This window comes from Entelurus aequoreus, linkage group LG06 (genome assembly GCF_033978785.1).
Source record: "Entelurus aequoreus isolate RoL-2023_Sb linkage group LG06, RoL_Eaeq_v1.1, whole genome shotgun sequence".
NCBI lineage: Eukaryota > Metazoa > Chordata > Actinopteri > Syngnathiformes > Syngnathidae > Entelurus > Entelurus aequoreus.
The window spans coordinates 68357191-68382135 of record NC_084736.1 but is presented as its reverse complement, the minus strand read 5'-3'; the positions used below and the strand labels follow the sequence as shown (position 1 = coordinate 68382135).

Genomic DNA, 24945 nt, shown 5'->3' with positions numbered 1-24945 from the left:
AAACAGGCACTTACTTTCTTTGTTATACTTCTACCACAGCAAGGATACACCCTAGCGCCTCTTAATGTGATCTAATCATCCGTAAAAAAAAACGTCTACTGTCAGAACACGTTTTGAACACAGTTACAAGATATTATTACCTAGTGGATACTCCACACTCTTCCAGGCAGGTATTCTCATTCCTGCTAATAAACCTGATACACACCCTGTCACGCCAAGTTGTGATATTTTTATTTATATTTATTATTCCCTTGGACTGTTTTTGTGTATGCGCACACGGTCCCTGTGTGTACATGTGTACGAGACAGGGCTAAGTGACAAGCATGAACACCAGACAAATTCCTCAGACCCATGAGCAGTTTTTATTCAATTGAATTAGTAATTGTGGAGAATTTAGACACTTACAAAACTTATGTTCTGCTAAACCACTAATAGTAACATAACCTAGCCTGTGGCGTTCTTATTATATTTTTTGTTTGAAACATGTAACTGAGAGAAAGTTGCAAACAGCTGAGCCCTTTTAAAATTATTAATTAATTTCTTGTTCTTATATTCTTATTTTTCCTAAAAATGTTATATTGAATTCCTTTGGTGGTGGTATATAACAAATGGTTCATAATAACAAATAGACTAATTTATGTTGAGAATGTATCTGAATATAAACAAAACTGTCACAAGGTCATGACGTCCACAATTATAATAAAATATAACTTTTTAAATAACATAACACTTAAATAAATTAGTAAAATTAAAATGAAAACAACTAGTACCAAAAATATCAATAAAAGGGCTGATTTTATCACAAACAAAGCATTCTGAACCACAATCGATGTGTAAGAGTAGTACAAATGTTAAAGTACAAGAAATTGACATTTGAAAAGTGCATACATTTGCGTGTGGTGTTAATGAGCCACCGCTGGAGAAAAGAAGAGACACAGACCAAAGTTTATACAGGCGATGTTTAAATATGATGTTTAATATCGCTAGTCTGATCATTAGCAGTGGAAGCACAAATTATAAACTGCTGACCAGCAATAATAGCTTTTATCTTTTTCATTTGTGTAATTTTTGCGTTCTCTTTCCCTGCTTTCCATCTCGTCTGAAGTAGCACGCTGTGTAGCAAAACAAAACCGCAAAAGAAAACAGCGACCGCCATTCAAAGTATTTTTCATCACCGCCAACGGATTGTTTGCTTAATATCAAAACAATTCGTCCCCTAAACATTGAAACACAATCAACATGAATAGGCACAATATTCAGCAGTGGAAACGTGGGTTTATCTACTATGAAGTTCATATCTTTCCTTGTTGAAATGAAATCCGCGGTGACTGGCTAATTGTTTTGGTAGCATGTCGTGAGAGTGACGATGCTGTGTACACGTTATCACGTCTGGCTTAGGAAGATGCGCTGAGAGTTGAAATGGCGTCTCTGGTCTGTTGACAGCAACGTTCATTTTCCTGTTTATGAATCCTAAATCTTACTCTATTTGATCCATTTGTAATGGATTGATTTTAGGAGCAAAGTGAGAATGAAAGGGTTGAAATCCATACTTGCACGATTGATACTTTTTTTTTTCTTCCAGTTGCACGACCTTTTTTTTGTTGTAAATGCGAGTAAATAGGTTGCAGTGTACGGCCCTGATAGTCCACAATATCTTTTTTAGCCCATAGGAACCTTGTTTTTTTATGTTTAAGTGTTATTGTTATTGTTGAGCTTTTCTGTATTTAAATGCCATTTCCTTTAAGCACTTTTTTACTGTTTGGCCACAGACGGTGTGTTCAGTTTCCGCCCATTTGTTCTGCTGTGCATTTAGTGTTTTCAAGACATATTGCTTTAGTAATCTCAGGGCATTAAATCGATTGCAACTGGACTTTTTGGTTTGTCTTAGAAGACGTTTCACCTCTCATTCCAGTAGGCTTCATTAGTTCATGCTCATAGACTTACATTGGTCAGATCTAGTCTTAGACTTAGATTGGTCAGATCTAGTCCAATCCAGACAATAGTGACAGCACTTTCATTGATAAGGCGGTAGGAAAAAAAACATTAACATTCTGTTCCTGGACGACACAAATTTTATGGGACAATGCTTCAACGTCCACGACAAAGGAGTTGGCCTTAGAAGTGATTTGAGATAGTTCAGATATGTGGTTAAATCCTACTTAGGTCAGAGGTCAGAAAACCAATCAGTGTCTGGTGTGACCACCATTTCCCGGCTATACTTTATGAAAGTTCAGAGCATTCATTCGTACATAGAAACTATTTTACATCTTTGAGTGTTTTGTTTGTATTTTAAAGTCTGTACTAAGCAATGTTTGGCATAGTTTATTTTATTATAGAAGTAACTTTAATTTGTCTTGATAGCACAAGTTTATTTGCAGGGTCATACTACTTTTACAATATAGTTTTACATTTATAACATAAAGGTTGCATGGATTCCATCATTTTGAAAGTCAAATGAGTATTTAAATGTTCCTCTCATTAAATCTAGAGGGTGTTATGTTTTTTTCAGAACACATTTGCATTACAAATTTCAACTATATCTGCATTGCTTAATGAAAAACACCCTTACTCTGTTTTTTTTTTTTAAAGGCCCGGGTCTTGTGTTTGTCGTGTACCCTGAAGTCCTCTCAACGATGCCAGCCTTTCAGCTATGGGCCCCTCTCTTCTTTTTTATGTTGCTCTGTCTTGGCCTGGACAGCCAGGTAAATAGCTCCCAAGCTTATGTACACATTTCTGCTGAGTACATAAAAAAAAAACATTAATTCATACTAATCCAATATTTATCTTTTTTGGGGGGAATTTTGCCTATGATAAACAATCCCTATGTAAGACAAGAACAGGTGTTTTTCTTTTTTTATGCATTCTAATTTGTAATTTGCGACAATTACGAGGTGGGTAAATATATATGTATATATGTATGTATATTAGAGATGTCCGATAATGGCTTTTTTGCCGATATCCGATTTTCCGATATTGTCCAACTCTTAATTACCGATTCCGATATCAACCGATACCGATATATACGGTCGTGGAATTAACACATTATTATGCCTAATTTTTTTGTGATGCCCTGCTGGATGCATTAAACAATGTAACAAGGTTTTCCAAAATAAGAGAACAACTTCAACTCAAATTATGGAAAAAAGTGCCAACATGGCACTGCCATATTTATTATTGAAGTCACAAAGTGCATTCTTTTTTTTAACATGCCTCAAAACAGCAGCTTGGAATTTGGGATATGCTCTCCCTGAGATAATCCTGATACCCACTACAACTATGGGAAATACTATACTTTGACTTTCACTAAGTCTAAGTCTAAGAAAGTGCATTATTCTTTATTTTTTTTAAACATGCCTCAAAACAACAGCTACAAAAACAATGAAGGCACACAGCTTCAGTCCAGAGTATACTAGAGTAATAAAGTAAACAATAACATAGTCCTCATTTAGTGCAAGACTGCCTGGCATACTGTATAACAGGAAATTATAAACTGGGCTCAATCTGCCCTGCTCTAACGTATTTGTATGAGTAACACAAATGTGCTGCAAGCTAGTGGTGAGTGCTTGAAGTGGCCTAGCAGTCAGCCAGAGCTTCTGAAATGCTGCGTTGAGACAGGGCAGCTCCGTTCACTGCAAGCTGCAAAGTGTGCGCCATGCAGGGCAGACTAGCCATACCAAACTCCACTGTAGTTTTTGCCATACTGCGTGCGTTGTCCCTGACCACAACGTGAGCTTTCGCCCCGGGGTGGTTTTTGTTGTATTTTTGTTTTTTCTCGGTGGAGTCTTTAAGCGACAACTGTGCGGTATTTTTCATCCATCTTCCGCTTGTATTCATCGTGTATCTCCTTATTATTTTTGAAGAGGTGGGAGATCAAATTGCTCGTATTAAAGGAAGACGTCTTGGTTCTTCCTCGCATAACCAACTTTTTGCAGTCATTGCAAATTGCCATTTTTTTATCCGTCAGACACACTTTAAAATAATCCCAAACCATAGACATGATGTCGTTAGTCAGTCATCGAGCGAGCTCGCTTGTTAGCCACGGCTACAGCACCGGTAACAACACACTCTTGTTGTTGTTATGCTGCGCTCGCGGCGGTTTGATGAGGTCATCAAGCGTCGCCAGTAAACCTCTCATGCTGCAGTCGTCAACTCCTGTGTTGTGTGTGGGAGAGGGGTTTATATCCGTGTTTTACCGGATATGTACCGCTCCGTACAACGGCGTTTTAAAAAGTAATTAATTTTACTTTTTGAAACCGATACCGATAATTTCCGATATCACCTTTTAAAGCACTTATTGGCCGATAGTATCGGCCTGCCAATATTATCGGACATCTCTAATATATATGTATATGTAGTATATATCACTGATAGTCACGCACACTATGTGTGGTGAAATTACTCTCTGCGTTTGACCCATCCCCTTGTTCCACCCCCTGGGAGGTGAGGGGAGCAGTGAGCAGCAGCGGTGGTCGCGCTTGGGAATAATTTTTGGTGATTTAACCCCCAATTCCGGGGCTTGAACTCACAACCTACCGATCTCCGGGTGGACACTCTAACCACTAGGCCACTGAGGAGGTGTATGTATATATATATATATGTATATACGTTAATATATATGTGTATATATGTATATATATATATGTATATATACACACTATATTGCCAAAAGTATTTGGCCACCTGCCTTGACTCACATATGAACTTAAAGTGCCATCCCATTCCTAACCCATAGAGTTCAATATGATGTCGGTCCACCTTTTGCAGCTATTACAGTTTCAACTCTTCTAGGAAGGCTGTCCTCAAGGTTGCGGAATTTGTTTTTAGGAATCGACCATTCTTCCAAAAGCGCATTGGTGAGGTCACACACTGATGTTGGCTCTCAGTCTCCGTTCTAATTCATCCCAAAGGTGTTCTATTGGGTTCAGGTCAGGACTCAGTGCAGGCCAGTCAAGTTCATCCACACCAGACTCTGTCATCTATGTCTTTATGGACCCTGCTTTGTGCACTGGTGCACAGTCATGTTGGAAGAGGAAGGGGCACGCTCCAAAATGTTCCCACAAGGTTGGGAGCATGGAATTGTCCAAAATGTTTTGGTATCCTGGAGCATTCAAAGTTCCTTTCACTGGAACTAAGGGGCCAAGCCCAACTCCTGAAAAACAACCCCACACCATAATTCCTCCTCCACCAAATTTCACACTCAGCACAATGCAGTCCGAAATGTACTGTTCTCCTGGCAACCTCCAAACCCAGACTTGTCCATCAGATTGCCAGATGGAAAAGCGTGATTCATCACTCCAGAGAAGGCGTCTCCACTGCTCTAGAGTCCAGTGGCGACGTGCTTTACACCACTGCATCCGACGCTTTGCACTGGACTTGGTGATGTATGGCTTAGATGCAGCTGCTTGGCCATGGAAACCCATTCCATGAAGCTCTCTGCGTACTGTACGTGGGCTAATTGGAAGGTCACATGAAGTTTGGAGCTCTGTAGCAACTGACTGTGCAGAAAGTCTTTGCACAATGCGCTTCAGCATCTGCTGACCCCTCTCTGTCACTTTACATGGCCTACTACTTGGTGTCTGAGTTGCTGTTGTTTCCAAACTCTTCCATTTTCTTATAATAAAGCGGTCAGTGGACTTCGGAATATTTAGGAGCGAGGAAATTTCATGACTGGATTTGTTGCACAGGTGGCATCCTATGACAGTTCCACGCTGGAAATCCTTGAGCTCCTGAGAGCGGCCCCTTTTTTCACAAATGTTTGTAGAAACAGCCTCCATGCCTAAGTGCTTGATTTTGTACACCTGTGGCCTAGCCAAGTGATGAAGACACCTGATTCTGATCATTTTGATGAGTGGCCAAATACTTTTGGCAATATAGTGTATATATATATATATATATATATATATATATATATATATATATATATATATATATATATATATATATATACATATATATATATATATATATATATATATATATATATATATATATATATATATATATATATATATATATATATATATATATATATATACACATATTTTTTATATATGTATATATATATATGTATATATATATATGTGAGTGTGAATTTTGTCTGTCTGTCTGTGTTGGCCCTGCGATGAGGTGGCGACTTGTCCAGGTTGTACCCCGCCTTCTGCCTGAATGCAGCTGAGATAGGCTCCAGCACACCCCTCGACCCCGAAAGGGACAAGCGGTAGAAAATGGATGGATGGATGGATGGATGGATGTGTATATGAATGTTGTCTGTCTATCTGTGTTGGCCATTTGATGAGGTGGCGACTTGTCCAGGGTGTACCCCACCTTCCGCCCGAAGCAGCTGAGATAGGCTCCAGCACCCCCCGCGACCCAGAACGGGACAAGCGGTAGTAAATGGATGGATGGATATAAATATAGATGTGTGTGTATATATACCCCACAACACAATATATAATAATTAAATATATTACAATAATTGTAATCTTAACTGCAAAAAGGTAGCAAGAACAGAGAAAAAACAAGATAAATACATGAAATATAAATGAAGTACAGCATATAAGTACCAATGTAAATTGCACAAATCCTTAATCAAAGGATCTAATCACCATGCCTGAAAAATCCCTGAAGAAAGCTAACACATTTTTTTTTTCTCTATGGAGCATGCAAAAAAAAGATTCCTGCAGTAAACTATTTCGTATTTTACATAAGGCTTGTTTTGCATCATCCTAACAACATCTGAACACATCCAGTTATGATAACACACCAGTTTTGTACATAGAGAAACAGCAGATAATTAACATAGTATGAATTTAGTGCTCAGACTGTAGCAGATTTTTCAACCCGTGTTTTTCACCTTGTTTAAGCTGCTTACAAAATGCCATGTCAAAGTATATTACAGTAGACGTTATTCAACTTAGCATATAGCGTATAGCAATGCAAAAATTCCACAGTCAGGACTTGAATTTGCACTTGTTGTGTTGCAAACACAAACTAGACTAGGTTGCCAATGAATGAAATGAGTTACATGACATGATGCCTCAATAGTTATACCGTAGTTCTTAGTTCAGCAAAACTAAAAAACAAATAGTAGTTTTCTGTAGCTAATAGCAGTATATTAGCAAGAGGCTAATTAATAGCCTATAGCCTACCCGCGCAGGGCCGGCCCGTGGCATAGGCCGTATAGGCAAATGCTAAGGGCGCCGTCCATCAGGGGGCGCCACGCCAGTGCCACAAATGTTGGAGAAAAAAAAAAAAAAAAAGTTGGTACTATTATTTCTAAATACAAAAAATAATCCCACGTTAATTAAAATGCAAAGTAAAGCCTATTTAATAGAAATATTATTTGCTACAAAATTAACCCCCCCCCCGACATTCTGAAAGGGGTTGTGTCAAGTTGTCACAACAGGATAAAGTCGTTTTTTTCCATGAGAGAGTAAAGTGAATCATTTTCCCCTGCTGCAGTTTGCCACACTTGAAGTCGCTCTGACGTTCATAAAAGATGAATTTGGCCCCCAAATGCTGCGCTTTTTCAAAAGAGAAGAGGTGCTGGCCCTGGTTGTGTGCATCATCAGCTTTCTTCTTGGCATTCCACACGTTACTAAGGTACAGGAATGTTGTATAATTGGTCATCATTTGTCATGTCTTGTCTTGTGTTCTCTACTCAAACGATTGGTAACCGATAACTCTTCTCTCCTCAGGGCGGTATATATGTGTTTCAGCTGATGGACCACTACACAGCTGTGGTGTCACTCATGTTCCTGGCCTTCTTTGAGGTTATAGCCGTCTGCTGGTTCTTTGGTAAGCTCATTCCTTTGGCGTGAGCCTTATATAAGTTAACTTGCACTACTCTTGTAGAACCAGTGCTTTTTAATGTATTTCTAATTAGAGCTGGTCTTATTACATTAGGTGTCCATCGCATCTCTCATATGATTGAGAGGATGCTCGGGAAATCGGTGAACATCTACTTCCGCATCTGCTGGTTTCTTCTGTGTCCCTTGTTAGTGCTGGTGAGGTTTCTTTATCTTTTTTAATACCTTTGTTTACAATATTTTTATCAACCTATGTATCACTCAACAATTGCACTTAAAGGGGAACTGCACTTTTTTTGTAATTTTTCCTGTGGTTCACAATCATTATGAAAGACGTGAAGACAAATAGATTTTTTTTTTTAATGCATTCTAAATATTAAATACACGTGAATTAGAGATGCGCAGATAGGCAATTATTTCATCCGCAACCGCATCACAAAAGTCATCATCCACCCGCCATCCACCCGAACCAACATTTTATCAAAACCACAACCGCCCGCCACCCGGGCGGTATTTATCATTATTATAATATTATTGTCATTTCCATTAAGAAAGTGTTGACTATTGTTGCCAGGAGTGCGTTCCTCACACTTTGTGTGCGCAGTTGCAGCAAGCAGAACGATGCTTTTAAGAAGTTAAAAACATGTTTTAGAAAGACAAGGCCTATATTTTCGTTAGGTAAAATCAATCAATCAATCAATCAATGTTTATTTATATAGCCCTAAATCACAAGTGTCTCAAAGGGCTGTACAAGCCACAACGACATCCTCGGTACAGAGCCCACATATGGGCAAGGAAAACTCACCCCAGTGGGACGTCAATGTGAATGACTATGAGAAACCTTGGAGAGGACCGCATATGTGGGTAACCCCCCCCCCCCTCTAGGGGAGACCGAAAGCAATGGATGTCGAGTGGGTCTGACATAATATTGTGAAAGTCCAACACATCAGCGAAAGTCCAGTCCATGGTGGGGCCAGCAGGAACCATCCCGAGCGGAGACGGGTCAGCAGCGTAGAGATGTCCCCATCTGATGAGCAGGCTAGCGGTCCACCCCGGAGCAGAGTAGAAAAGAAAAGAAAAGAAACGGCAGATCAACTGGTCTAAAAAGGGAGTCTATTTAAAGGCTAGAGTATACAAATGAGTTTTAAGATGAGACTTAAATGCTTCTACTGAGGTAGCATCTCTAACTTTTACCGGGAGGGCATTCCATAGTATTGGAGCCCGAATAGAAAACGCTCTATAGCCCGCAGACTTTTTTTGGGCTCTGGGAATCACTAATAAGCCGGAGTTCTTTGAACGCAGATTTCTTGCCGGGACATATGGTACAATACAATCGGCAAGATAGGCAGGAGCTTGACCGTGTAGTATTTTATACGTAAGTAGTAAAACCTTAAAGTCGCATCTTAGGTGCACAGGAAGCCAGTGCAAGTGAGCCAGTATAGGCGTAATATGATCAAACTTTGTTGTTTTTGTCAAAAGTCTAGCAGCCGCATTTTGTACCATCTGTAATCTTTTAATGCTAGACATAGGGAGGCCCGAAAATAAAACTTTACAGTAATCGAGACGAGATGTAACGAACGCATGAATAATGATCTCAGCATCGCTTGTGGACAAAATGGAACGAATTTTAGCGATATTACAAAAAAAAAAAAATTCTGAATTTATTTCAATAAATATTAACTTGTTAACGTTAAAGTGCTCAAATAGGGACGAGGGCGGGGTGCACAGTGAAACAGTGAACAATTTTGCGACAAAGATGAACCTTTATTGATTGATCTGCTGCCATGACAAAATATCAGACAATCTCCATTGTCAACGACAGGCAGGAAAATAAAGATAAACACATAGCCTATGTTGTAGGCATAGGCATAGGCTCATACGTTTTTAAGTTGAAATAAAAAAAATAAAAAAAACTGTGCCTCATAAGCCTTAGGCTGTCAATCACGCGTATAAACTTAAATTATACAACAACATATGTATGTCATCCTTATTTAAACAAAAATAAATTAAATAAATAATAATAATTGAATTATAATGAAAATAGACGGTCGCGACAAACAAAGCAGGCTAAATAGCCTTACATTGTAGCCGATCGGAGATGCGCTTCACTTGAAAGCGAGGCCAAATAATTAACACACAGTAGTATATCTCCAATAGAAAAAAAAACACAATAAACAACGCAATTGCCTTAATTCCTTTGCATTGTAGTGCGCCCAAACAACACGTAACCATCACAATTATTCAGCTGACCGAACTCAATATAGGTTAGACATGATTTGGTATAGCCTAGGTAACGTAGACTAATTCGTTTAACATATCCAACCGTATGTCTACTTACTTTTTTTTTTTTTAGCACTATGCAGGAATAAAATGGCATCTACAGTGCCAGGATTCATGCAGGCGAGAGCGCCTGGCCTCTAAAATGCGCCCTGCTGCGCTGAAGGAGCGCTCACTTGCGGCACTCAATTGTTGCTGGGACACATAGGATTCTCTTTATACATTTACTATGTATATATATTTCCGAATTGGTTCAACTGCCATCCGCCCGAATCTATTTAAAATCTATTTTTTTCGTCATTCATCCGCCCGACCTGCGGATTACCCGCGGACACCGCGGTTGTGTCCGCAAACCGCGCATCTCTAACGTGAATACAAGTCTGCTTACAGCATAGCCAATGGGAGGTCCTCTATTTCGCCCATAAAGTCCAATAAATAACCTTTCAAAAATCGGCAACAATACATTCCGTAACTTGAATATTAACCAAGTATTAGTGAATATTAAACAAGTATTGTTATTATAAACGCTAACGCAGACAAACTATTTATAGCGTCGCCGTGATCACTGCCGTGTGTAAGTATGTTTACATCATTGAGTGGTCTGCTGCTTCCTCGCTTTCTTGCTCCCTGGAAGTTTATTGTATATAATAAATCATGCATCTTACCTGGACAGAAGAAGTCTAAGGATGTCATTCAACAAGTTGGTACACTTTTAACAGCCATTTAGGGCCCGGAAATGGCGAGAAAGACACGAACATACGCTTGGTGTCCCCCCTCCCTTGCTGTTTGTTGGCTCTCATAAATTCTGCAGTGAGTAATAATCAGTGATGAAGAAAAACAAGTAAACGTCTTGATTCGTTTTTTAAAATTGTATCCTTAAAATGATCAAAATACGTAAATATTAAATGTTGTTCTAAATGTGCCCGTTACTACATCACATATATACTTACATCATATACCGGTATATAAAACCTCAATAGAGGTGTTTGAATGTTTTTTTAAAGGCTTTATAGGCAGAAGGCTCCATTGTAAGCAAACTTTTAATCTCATTTATTTAATATTTAAAATACAAAAAAAAAAAACATCGATCGTCATTTCATGATTGTGAACGATAGGCAAAATTCCAAATAAAGTGCAGTTCCTCTTTAACAGTATTAACTCTTATTGTATTTTTATTTATTTACAAAGTATATAAACTTGCAATACAGTAGTACCGCAACTTCTATGCTTAATTGGTTCTGTAAAAGAGTTCTTAACTCAAAACACATATACCCCAAATCAACCTTTCCTATTGAAATTAATTGAAATCATTGGTGCTTGCCCCCCAAAACATGCAACATGCCTTTCCAAAAGAAAAACTAACTTTTAGGTCTGAAATTTTGTACACAAATTAGAGACGGGACGATCGATCGGCCACGGATCGGTATCGGACGATTTTTGTGAAAAAGTATGTGAACGCCATTGCCAATTAATGCATGTTATTGCAGATCACAAACGCTGATTCCCGCTGGCTGAGAGTATTTATTTTTTGTCCTCCGGTTGACAGGCAGCTAGTATTTGATTATGTGTCTCCATACAAGGTGTAGAGCCGCTCCTCTAAGCTTATAATAATCACTTCTGTTACGGAAAATAAACTGCAATACTTAGTGTCATTATCAAGTATCGACAAGGGTGATCATGTTTCATACAGAAGAGGAGGATAAGGAACTAGTTTAAGTGTTGTGTTGATATTGTTAAACTCACCATAAATAATTTACAGTTAATACATTTGACTGGTATCAGTATTGGTATCGACCGATTTCATTCATGGAGGCTCAGTATTGATTGGCAGCATAAAACCCTCTTTAGAACATTCCTAATAAAAACAATACAAAATACTTTTTGTTGTTTGTTTTAGGTACAGTCTTGGTCAAAAGTTTACATACACTTGTAAAGAACATAATGTCATGGCTGTCTTGAGTTTCCAATCATTTCTACAACTCTTATTTTTTTGTGATAGAGTGATTGGAGCACATACTTGTTGGTCACAAAAAACATTCATGAAGTTTGGTTCTTTTATGAATTTATTATGGGTCTACTGAAAATGTGAGCAAATCTGCTGGGTCAAAAGTATACATACAGCAATGTTAATATTTGGTTACATGTTCTTTGGCAAGTTTCACTGCAATAAGGCGCTTTTGGTAGCCATCCACAAGCTTCTGGTTGAATTTTTGACCACTCCTCTTGACTAAATTGGTGCAGTTCAGCTAAATTTGTCGGTTTTCTGACATGGACTTGTTTCTTCAGCATTGCCCACATTGTCCATTATGCTCTTTACAAGGGTATGTAAACTTTTGACCACGACTGTATATTGTAAAACTTACAAACGTTGCTTGGTGTGATGAATGAAGAATCCATACGAGTAGAAACGCCATCGACAGCTAGAAGACTGAATGGTACTCTGGTTGAAAAAAAAACAGCACTAGTGGAAGGACACCGAAGCACCTGCAGCGAACAAACTTGTCCAAAAGATAGCGCCATAGCACAAACAATAAAACACCCTCTCAGCGTATTTACTAGTTTTTAAAAAACAACAACTTTTTTTTATTGCCTCAGCGAAGAAAAATACATAAATTAGCCACAACGTTTTATAAGCCGCATAATTTAAAGTGCAGGAAAAAAGTAGCGGCTTATAGTCCGGAATTTACAGTAATGTATTACAAACATCTACAGTAGTTTTATGAAGTAATGTAATAATAATGTACAGCATTTACCTTAAAGATTGGGTTTCTAAGATATCTCTTTCAAGCTGCTTCTCCGTCAAACACACCATCAGCAGCTTTCCCGTATTTTGTGGATACATTTAAACATTTTTGGCTGGCGTTAGACTCATTCTGCTTCAGTATGGTGCAGATTAGCAGTGCTACACTCAAATTGCTTCACCAAGTCGACTAAACACTTGGTCATATTTATGATAAATTTTTCTTTAATTCAATAAAAATCATCTTACTACTTTTTGCTAGCACTGTCCTCCACACTCACTGTTTTCCTACACATGCGTGGAAAAACAAAGTTATGCACCATATATACGCAACTAATGGCGGGATGCTTCTAACTCATATATTTGCTTGCAACTTAAAGCATAATAATTAACCGAAAGACAGCTCTTATCTCAAAACACTCTTCAGTTAGGGTACCTTTAAGTTGAGGTACCACTGTAGTTTGCCTTGGTGGCATTATGGTACACGCTGCTGACTTTCATGCTGTCTTGATGGGCACAATACAAAATAATAACCGTAATAACCTTGCAGTAGTTTGTTATAAACTAAAACAATATATATATGTATATATATATATATATATATATATATATATATATATATATATATATATATATATATATATATATATATATATATATATATATATATATATATATATATATATATATATATATAATTAAGTACTAAATACTGTTTATTGTTACATATCAATGTATTTATAAATAAGTTTAATGTGCTCTAAACCTGTTTTCTATCCACAGTGCATACTGATGTCCAGTATTATCCACTACACTCCTGTTCAGTATGGACAGTATAAGTACCCATTGTGGGCTGAATGGGTGGGCTGGTGCGTCTCACTGGTCTCTCTTATATGGATCCCAATTGGTGCTATTCATGAGATCTGTAGCAACAAAGGCTCTTTTATCTCAGTGAGTACAAGCCTCATCATGACTTTGCAAAAATATTGTAGGTGTGCATCTTTATGGCATTGTTCCCTCTGTTTAGTGCACGGTCATTGACTCATTCACTCCCTAGTTACTGTATGTGCTGACAAACATATGCTATACATTAGTGCTGTACGATATGGACCAAAATATTTATTTATTTTATTTTGGTACATTTAAATGCCGATAACAATATACATAGGTAGTATATAGTAATATATAGTACAATATATAATTTATATTTATTTTTTGCTTGTTTGTTTTTGTTATTAGAATTGTACATACAGTAGTATACATTCAAAATGAATGCCAAATTTCCTTATAGAGGACAAGACAATTAAAAAAACTGTATTTTTTAGTGCCAGCCATTCTTTTTGTCAGTGTATACTAGAGCAACATCTACACATATGAATTTAGAGGTTTTGTAAAGAATTTCTCTGTGTCTTTGGGACTCCTTGTCAGGGAGACAATACCTTTGGACGACACTATGTGTTTTTCTTTTCAACACTTTGGGATGTTGCGTTTTAGTGATAGAAAATAATAGATGTGTTCAAGTCGCTAGCAACGACTTTTTGGCGGCATGTTTTTGCAAATTACCGTTGTAGTGCCCTATGAATCAGTTTTTTTCTTCTAAATATCATTACATTTTTTTCCTAAATTCCATTTTTTCCAGTTATTAATTATTTAGAATACTGTTTTTTACATTTTACGCTTATTTTACCTAGACGTTACGATTACAATATAAACAATCGATGATTATATCGCGTGACAGACAGTTTTATGTTATAACACGATATATATCGTTATATCGCACAGCACTAGTGTACATAGTCCTCAGCCAGTGTCATGGATACAGTATATCATTTCAACAATTTATTATTGTGGCTGGAGTTTACATGTAAAATATCCTAACTATACATTCAGTCATTTTTCACCGCCATACATCAACTGACTTTGAGCGAGACAAACTAGATCAGTCAGTTTTTGTGTTTACCTACAATATTGAAGCAGGAATAACAGGTCAGACTGTTCTGTGTTGGATTCCATCTATTCACACAAAAGAATGTACTCTAAATCTGGAAGATTTATGATTGTGGTTGTTAAAGTTAAAGTACCCATGATTGTCACACATACACTAGGTGTGGCGAAATTATTCTCTGCATTTGACCCATCACCCTTGATCACCCCCTAGGGTGTCTACTAGGGTTGGGGAAATATTTATATAGTAATATATGGCGATACTTTTTAACAATATAATGTAGATTTTAATGTCTTACTGTCAATTTTTTAAATTGAAAAAAAATATGTATACATATTTTATGTTTATATATATCAAGGCAGTACAAGAAGTCGACAGTTAAAAAGTATAATTTTTTTAAAAATTGTGACAAATTCATCCAATTTCTGTACATATGCAAAATTGATCATTTAACTTTTCATTTTTTCACTTGGTTTGTCCAATGAGTTATAACTTGTATTTTAAGCTGTATTATACATTTAGCTGTACAGGATGTAGAATATCGCACAACATCCCCATATCCCAATACTGTATTATATCGTGATACGTAGCGTATCATAGAGCCCAACCCTGCATTTGTAGTCATCTATGTAAAAGCAGGATTTTTAATCCGCGTCTCCTATTAGAGCTCGTTTCTGTGCAGGCAGCGTGTGTTCAGTGATGGTGTGTCCTGTGATTGAAAGGTCCAGTCTGCTTTTCGCCCAAAGTCAGCTCTGATATTGTTGCTACTGCACATATTTTTTTAATTCATATCTCCCCTTTTCTACTTTTTAGAGACTTAGAACATCCCTGACTACCACCGTAGAGCTGGATATCGATGACCAACTGCCGGAAAAACAAAACCTCGCCAACCCAATGGTTGAAACAACAATACCATGACCACAACACAACACTCTGATATAGTGGAAAATAGTTTTTTAAATGACAGAACAAAAGTTTCACCTCATTTTATTAGGGATGTGTATATAGTAGTTATAATAGTAATTGATAGTGGGAGTGATGCTGGGTAACTGCAGGTGTGAATGTAAGTGTAAATGGTTGTCTGGATGTGCCTTGTGATTGACAAGTGACAAGCCCAGGGTGCACCAGCTTTTAGATGCGCAGTACAAAATGGAAGAATGAATACTAAATTATTCAATATATTAATTCATTCAAAATAATGTTTACACCACACACTTTAACTTAACAAATCTGGCCGTGGTGTGTGAAAGCACTTCTTTGGAAAGCTAAACAAATAAACAAAAAGTAAGTGCTGGGAAAATGCAAATCCTTTGGTATTTGATTTCCCTAACAATTTAGGAACAGGATCCACGGTACAGTACACACTTGGTTGTAGCCTGTCATGCATACGTGGTGTTCTCACCAAAGCAACAGCTCCCACCAGGGTGTTTTTGACGTTGTAATGCATTGGGTTACAACTGTACGAAATGGTTCATCTTCAGGAAATGAACTTGATGTCTGTGTTTGAGAACCCTCGGACCCGTTTCCAGCTGTTAACCACTGACTCGGAGAGGAGAGCTAAAACAAAAGTTATAATTTAACTTCCAGATGGCACCTTACGTGAAATTGAAGGCGTTTGTAATGTAATTCTTGAGGCCAAAAATAATTTTTGTAGTTGGACGTGTCGCACAAGTCTAAAATTACATGCACAGGCTTTTCCTACCTAACATTTTAAAGACAAAAAGCTGTTTTCCAAAGTGCTTTAAACGCAGTAAATATGAATATGATTGAAAGCTTTAGACACTGCATCGGAATATCTTGAGTGATCAAAAACTGCACAAAATGTATGCACTGATTTATTCAACGTCATTTTACAATATTTTCAGTTCAAAGTGTGAAAATTTTTCTACAATTTTGGGACATATCAACGTGGTTATAGCAGGTTGTATAAAGATGTATTGATCAATCAATAAGTGTACTTAAGTTATGTTTATTTGACCAGGTGATATAACATTACAGTTTTAGCCAAAATGATTCAACCTCTTCTGTTTACTCGCAACTAGGCCTGTCAATTCATTACAAAAAAATGATGCATTAATCATGTGTAAACAAAGATTAGTCACACAATTAGTTCTGACAGCACATGCTTCTTTCTTTACCTTAACTGCAAATGGTTAATTGGTTAAAAAAAATGGTCTCTGTATTATGCAGGCAAGTCATTTTCGCAAGTGTGATTACTGTCTTATGAAAAATATATCGTTTGACAGAACTTGCAATAGTTATAATAAAACCGAGAAAACAAAAACAATTACAATCAGGGGTCTCAAACTCAATTTAGCACAGAGTATTCACTTCAGAATCACATTTTGTGACGATATGTAATGAAACTACAATTTACTACTTCTACCAGCAGCTACAGTGACCATGAGCAATGGTAATAATTGTAAGTAAAACGTTTTTTTTAGTTTTACACTGCTGATTTCTCCAGGAGATGGTCAGAGACACTTACGCTAACTGGAAGTTGCTCTTTGTGTTGCCCAATGTGTTTGTTGAGGTCATTTTTGTATTTGCACTGTTATTGTGTTTATGCTGTTCTTTCTGGTGGGATTCAAGATTGCAAGAATATATTTAACTATGAGCTGCCGATGGTGCGTGGGCCGCATTTACATTACACTAGGAAGTCAAGTGGAGGGCCACAAAATATGAGTTTGAGACTCCTGATTTTTTTAGTTGAAAAAAACAGCTGCCATCTGTTGTACAGTTTGAAAATTAATACAATGAATATTTTGGAGTGAAACTGTCAATTTTCCACCCAAGCCTTTGTCTTGAGCTTATTTTAACTCAAAGAGTGCATTTATTTTTGGTATTGTTGGGTTTTAACTTTTCATTTTAAAAAAGGAGTCCATTTCATACACTCCTAATGCACGTCCTGTAACTGGTATGCACATTTTTTTTTTTTTTTTTACCAGCAGAGGGTGCTACAATACATACGATTTACATTTATAATTGTGGTACTGCTACCTCACCTTTGTACTGTATTTGCATTCATACAACCTGCCTTATTGCAAAATTTGTATAATCATGTGCACAACATATATGCATTTTATATACACAATTTCATCATAACATGTTAATTAAACTGTATGCAACGTCGGTCTTTATTCTTTTTTTTTTACATTTTAATATTTTGTTTCTTGTTACCCATAACTCAAGTTGATTTATGTTATGTTGGTCAATAAAAAATGCTCTTATGCTATTTGTATTTGTGTCACTTGGTGGCAGTATAGAGGCAGAGTAGAACTCTAAAGCAATCTCAATATTTTCTGCAAAATAGAGGTGGCTTACCCTTGAATGTGTGTTTCTTTGGAGACACATCTATCTGGAATATTGTTATATTGCAGGACACACACACATTGAATAGTATAACTCAATTTGGGTTTCAGGACAAGAGCGGAGACACATGCTATTGAGAATGTATTGGTATGCATTGAGGCGGTGTGGGTGGATGATTTGACGACATTGGCTGTATTGTCAGAATGGATGACCCAGCTGGGGAGCGAAGGAGAGCCGAGTCGGGACAAACGTGAATACGCTGCTCATGAGCTTTGAAAAGTGAATTAGGTGAATTGTCAGAGGCGAGCGGTGCCCTTCGCACAATTGCATGTTAATCAATAGTCCCTTCCTGTTTGGCCCCTGGCAGAGCGTATCATGGCTCTGAATTAGAGCATGGAGCACTGTCAGATCAATAGTCATGGACCGCGCAGGCCAGGGGGCAGTAAATAAATGGTTATGCACGGCAGAGGGGAAGTGATTGCGACTCTGAATGGGCAATTGAGGGCTTAGCTGTGGTTGTACGCTCCGACAGGCGGGTCGCTGTTCGAAAAAACGTCGACACTGATTTTTCCGACGCCCTTTGTTCATCTGTTTGCCTGTTTTTTTTTCCAATCTCGGCGCGCCCTGGGAGAGAGATAAAGAGGATCTTATCACATTTAATTTCAGCGAGTGTGTGTGCGCACACAGATGATTACAGACGTCAAGTCACGGCTTTGGCGCGGGAAATAATACTGGCGGTTGACTCATGTTGATTCTCACGTGACGACTCTATCATGACCATCTCGCTGCAGCGCTTTGTTCGCTGGGGAAATTAGTTCGCCGTAGCTTTTGATCACCCAAAAGCAGTTAGACTTGCGCGTTTAAAGGCCAAACATCTTCGGCGTTTAACTTTATTTTGTAAGGTTTTACTATAGATTGTCATGATCTCACATGACTTTATGAGTTTCTGTATCATTTTTGCTCTTCTTTTTGTTGACCGCTTCCTGTTTGCCCACACCACTTCTCAAATCTGAGCGCTGGCTTCCTCAACTGTCCCTGATTGGCCATCGGGACACACCTGTCTCTGGTCGCCAAATCAGAATATGATCATGTTGCATAGTTTGCTTCCACGCTGCGTAGACTTCCCTGTGCTTTTTGCTTTGCTGTGCCTTCACATGCACGTTACCTGCTGTCTCTGCATCCTGGGGTCTCGGCCAACGACGCCACACTGAAACGTAACAATAATTGTCACACACACCAAAAATAGATTTCTTGAAAGTTTCATCTACACTTTATTGCCAAAAGTATTTGGCCACCCATCCAAATTATGAGAATCAGGTGTCCTAATCACTTGGCCCGGTGTATAAAATCAAACACTTAGGCATGGAGACTGTTTCTACAAACATTTGTGAAAGAATGGGCCGCGCTCAGGGATTTCCAGCGTGGAACTGTCATAGGATGCCACCTGTGCAACAAATCAAGTCGTGAAATTTCCTTGCTCCTAAATATTCCAAAGTCAACTTCATTATAAGAAAAGTGAAGAGTTTCGGGAACAACAGCAACTCAGCCACCAAGTGGTAGGCCATGTAAAGTGACAGAGAGGGGTCAGCAGATGCTGAAGCGCATAGTGCAAAGACTTTCTGCACAGTCAGTTGCTACAGAGCTCCAAACTTCATGTGACCTTCCAATTAGCCCACGTACAGTACGCAGAGAGCTTCATGGAATGGGTTTCCTTGGCTGAACAGCTGCATCTAAGCCATACATTACCAAGTCCAATGCAAAGCGTGGGATGCAGTGTTGTAAAGCATGTCACTACTGGACTCTAGAGCAGTGGAGACGCCTTCTCTGGACTGATGAATCACGCTTTTCCATCTGGCAATCTGATGGACGAGTCTGGGTTTGGAGGTTGCCAGGAGAACGCTACATTTCGGACTGCATTGTGCCGAGTGTGAAATTTGGTGGAGGAGGAATTATGGTGTGGGGTTGGTTTTTCAGGAGTTGGGCTTGGCCCCTTAGTTCCAGTGAAAGGAACTTTGAATGCTCCAGGATACCAAAACATTTTGGACAATTCCATGGGATGGCACTTCAAGTTCATATGTGAGTAAAGGCAGGTGGCCAAATACTTTTGGCAATATAGTGTACATCTGACTATAGCTTTGTCTTAGCTATTTTTTTAACTTACAGACACTATAATTTCCAGACTATAGGGCACACCTAAAAATAAGATCCAATCACCGGATTTTTGGACAAATGTAATTTTGTACACATTTAAGTGTACACATTGAAACATGAAATATTCACACAAGCATTTTTGTTTATTTACAAGTTTAACAAAAGGCAGTGCCGACTACACAACAGTAGCCTACCGGAGAAGTCATTGAGAGCTCTCTTCGTCCTCCTCCTCTTCTTCGGAGTCCGGCAGTTAGGCCTTTCGGGGCCCGTTAGTGGTGGCGGATTTACGTTTTGTGCGGTGGCTGTTATGTTTTCCGACTGCCTGGTCGATCGTCTTGGGCTTTTGGGCTGCGTCTTGTCTCCTGCCTGATGAGGGTGAGGCCATAATGTGCTAAATGGCTGACTGAAGGATTGTGTGAGTGCGTTTGATTTAATGTGAACATGTTCATTGGTCCACCGTGGCCCGTTTGGCAATTTCATTGGTCGGATGTGACAAGGCTAAATTTATCGGCAGCATGTGAAGCTTGTGAACCCAGGAAAATCCATAAATTAGCTGCACTTGTGTATAAAGTGCAGGGTTCAAAGCGTAGGAAAAAGTAGTGGCTTGTAGTCCGGAAATTACAGCACATAACATCTGGCAGAGGTAATTAATCAAAGGATAATGAAATTCTCTTATCTGTGTGTGTATGTTTTGTTCCTCTTGTCGCTTCCAAACAGGCCGGGATTACTCTTTGCTGTTCTACAGCAGAATGAAATACACCGAGGGAACCCTCTTGTTAGTAGTCTACTCTCTTTGTTAAAGTAAACGCTCCAATGCAGCAATTTCTAAAGAAAAAATTAAATTAAAACAGGTCAAGTTGGGTAAGTCCCATGGGGGAGTGTCTCGTAGCTTTTAGAAGAATCACTTTTGGACAGGCAGTGTTTTATATGGAGCCTCTCATACTTGGAATACAATACATCCTCTAAATAGGTGATCTGCACACTCTCAGCTCATTTATCAAACTTCTTAATAGCTGCTGGAAAATTAAACCTGCTCCCACAAGCCAACATAAACCAACTTGAGTTTTTCCTCTTCTTTTTCTACTTTTTGAAAATACTTTCACTGTATTGATTATATCATCAACGTGCTACTGAAACTGTTACTTTATCTGTTCTATTTTGTTTTCTTTAAACCAGGGGTCTCCAAACTTTTTGACTTGGGGGCCGCATTGGGTTAAAAAAATGTGGCCGTCTTTATATTCCAGTGAGTTAATCCGTTTTGTCATTTAACATCAATTAACATTGATGTTCATCAACATTTAACATTGTCACATTATCGATGGGAAAATTTATTTTTAGACAATAGGATTTGCCTGAGCGGCTAGGAGACACCGAGAGTAACAAGCGGTAGAAAATGGATTAGAAAAAATAATAAATAAAATAAAAAATAAAATAAATGTTTTTTTTTCAAATTTGGGATTTCCCGTGGGGCCGGATTTTGGATGCTGGCGGGCCGGATCCGGCCCGCGGGCCGTAGTTTGGGGACCCCTGCTTTAAACGGTCATTTTATTATATTGTATGGAATGCTCTTTTTTTTTTTTTTTTTTTACATCTTTCCTTTTATTTCTTGGACGACGCGTGATTTTTACAGCAATTTAATGTATGTTTATTACTATGCACTGTCCCTTCCAAATAAACAAATATGAAATGAAATAGGAAATCGCAGTAAATGACTTGCTTACAGGGCAGCCCCAGGCCAGTTTGGGGAATTTGGTCGATGCCTTTTAAGTACTATCTATCTAAAGTACTGAATTCAGTACCCATCCCCAACCAAGGGAAGTATCAATGTGATTAGATCGATATTTGTATTTTTTCAATGTTTTTGTTGTTGTTTTATGTTATACCTTTAGGGGGGAAAAAAACGTAGTACAAAGCAATGTGTACTTTTGACTCTGTTTTGCTCAAACAATTGTATGTAATAAAAGAGAATAAGGAACTAGTTCAAACGTTGTGTTGATGTTAAGCTGCCAATAGCACTCACCATAAATAAAGTGAAAAACTTGCAGTCAATACATGTGATTGGTATCGGTATGGGCCCAATCAGGCATGTGGTTTTTCCGTCTATAGTCTGAAATCCGTCTTTTCTATCTCTCAATCAATCAATCAAGGTTTATTTATATAGCCTTTAATCACAAGTGTCTCAAAGGGCTGCACAAGCCACAATGACATCCTCTGCTCAGATCCCACATCAGGGCAAGAAAAACTCAACCCAATGGGATACAATAAGAAACCTTGGAGGGGGCCCGCATATGTGGTCATCTTGAGTGGAGACAAGTCAGCAGCGCAGAGACGCCCCCAAACTGATGCACAGATGAGTGGTCCACTCCGGGTCCCGACTTTGAACAGCTAGCGCCTCATCTGTGGTCACCTATTAACCTCTCCACGCAGGAGAGGGGGGCCAAATTAAAAAACATTTTTTTCATTTTTTACGACTTACAATGTGTGCTAAAATCTTGATCCGTCTCTTTGCCATACCTGCCAACAACTACGGTTTTCCTGTAACGAGTACAGTTTTTGATAATCCAGTGGTAAAAACTATGGTTTTCCATTAAAAAAAAAAGATAAACTTAAAAATCGAAGCTACGTAGCGAAGCAACTCCACGGGCAGGGGACAACATATACGGGAAACATCAATGATGATTGTTGGTTTACGTATAAGAGAATCAATGATTAGTTGGTTGGTTTACTATGATGAGTCACTATTGGTTAAGATTAGGGCAAAAGCCAATCAGAGGCAAGATAGGGCAGGTCATGGGACCAGGAAGGGAAATCACAACAGACCTCACAAATGATGACGAGAGAGTCATCCATGTGTATTCCACATAGAAGACGTGGAATACACTTTTAATACACACATGATTGTGGTGACTTTTGCTACAGTATAGCCTGTCTAAATGCTACATTTCATTTTTATTGCTGTTTTACAACAAGACAGTAGCTGACATTTTGTTCATTGTTTCTACTGTTTGTATTTTGACATTAAATAGTTGAATCATTTGGAAACACAAACATGATTGCAAGATATTTGTCCCGCCTTGTCCCCCCACCTTATTTTCTGTCTTGTTCATTAATTCTAAAGGCCTTAGTGGCCACATTTGTGGACATCACCTTTTAGCTCTTATTTCCAAAATTGTGTACACTACTGAATTGGGGTTTATGGCCGCTTATGTGAACACTTATACTGCTGTCTGGTGGTGTCAGAAGAGTATATATAACATACAATGGAATTTGGAAAAAAAAGTGTAAAAATAACAATTTGCATGTCACTACACATGAAGTACACGTTTGTGTACTTATGGACTAAGTACATCATATCAAAAGATGATTCTTAGTTTTTATTCTAACTAGGGTCCAATAAGCCCAAATAGCAAAGAGAAATAAAAAAAGCAGGTAAACAAACAGCTTGGGCCTTTAGAGGTTAAGTTCAAATCTCATGCATGTCCATGTCATGTATGGATGATGGGAATTGGCAGCTGAAAACCCTGATTGGAACATTCCTAATTATGATGTCATTAAAATAATCAATTTTTCACAATGGGGCCGAAAGCTGTTAAAATAGGCTCCAGCGACCCCGAGAGGGACAAGCGGTAGAAAATGGAGGGATGGATGGAAAACGATAAAAAAGAAAAAAAGTGTAAAATGTATGTAACAAGCATAAATAAAACGAGAATAAAGGGAGGGCATTTAATGCATGTAAAAATACCTGGTGTGTGAGCACATAAACGAACAGCTGCTAACGGCAAGTTGGCTCTCATGGTTCTCTTAAAAAGAGCCGTTCAATAGAATCAGCTTGTTCGCTGACATCACAGCTCTAATAGCGAACCTTTAAAGGAGACCTATTATGTAAAACCAACTGTTTCTAGCTGATATACCTGCTCATGTGTATTTGGGATCTGCATAAGTCCCGAAAATTTGAAATCAAAACATGGAGGCGTTGCATTTATAAAGAATCAGGCCTTCTTTCCCAGCAGGCACAAGACATTAAAACAATGTTGAGAACTTAGGTCCTGACATTGAAACATAACGTTGAAACAACATGCTTTTTGACGACGTTTAATCAATGTTGGGTTCTGACGTTAATTTGACATTGAAATTTGGTAATTTCCCAACCGATATTCTACAACACAAATACAACGTTGAAACAACGTACTTTTTGACGTTTAGTCAATGTCAGGTTGTGACGGTGATTTGACCATTGACATTTGGTCATTTCGCAACCAAAAACGTGGATCCAACGTTGTCTCAGTTTACAAACACAACTATTTTTCAACAATGTTTCAAAGTCAGTTTTTAAGGACATATATGTAAAATCACCGTTGTATCCTGGTGGGATCATACTTCCTCCAAACAGTCCGTTTGGAATTTTGTTCAAGTGTAATGTCAGCAGATTATCCGTATATGGTAGACATTTACCCAGACATCCTTGTGTGAGTCAGCCAATTGAAATGTATGTAAAACGGGCTGTGCCACACCCTCATGTCCACAATGAAACCCAATGAAGACAATGGTCTGTCACCACACTAACGTTCAGGCTCATCTAAAGTAAAAAATGCCTCACTTTTAACTTTTAGGATTCGTGGCAATGGGCCTTCCAACTGTGAAGAAGTCGCTCTGGGTGCGTGCAAAAATGAGCCCTACCGTACTTCAACCACAAACTTTCACAAAAAGATGGA

General features: G+C 38.3%; 1 protein-coding gene across 1 annotated transcript in view; it reads left to right on the top strand.

The window, feature by feature from the left end:
• si:ch211-225b11.1 (uncharacterized protein LOC561694 homolog) overlaps positions 1-21696 on the top strand; it is a 45137-nt gene extending 23441 nt beyond the window's left edge. Inside the window, exons 8-13 of the mRNA XM_062051311.1 lie at positions 2590-2702; positions 7462-7602; positions 7698-7797; positions 7906-8006; positions 13609-13776; positions 15584-21696. Coding sequence (XP_061907295.1) covers positions 2590-2702; positions 7462-7602; positions 7698-7797; positions 7906-8006; positions 13609-13776; positions 15584-15688 — 728 coding nt within the window. The 3' untranslated portion in view covers positions 15689-21696. The remainder of the gene's footprint in view (positions 1-2589; positions 2703-7461; positions 7603-7697; positions 7798-7905; positions 8007-13608; positions 13777-15583) is intronic.
• Positions 21697-24945: the final 3249 nt, after the last annotated feature.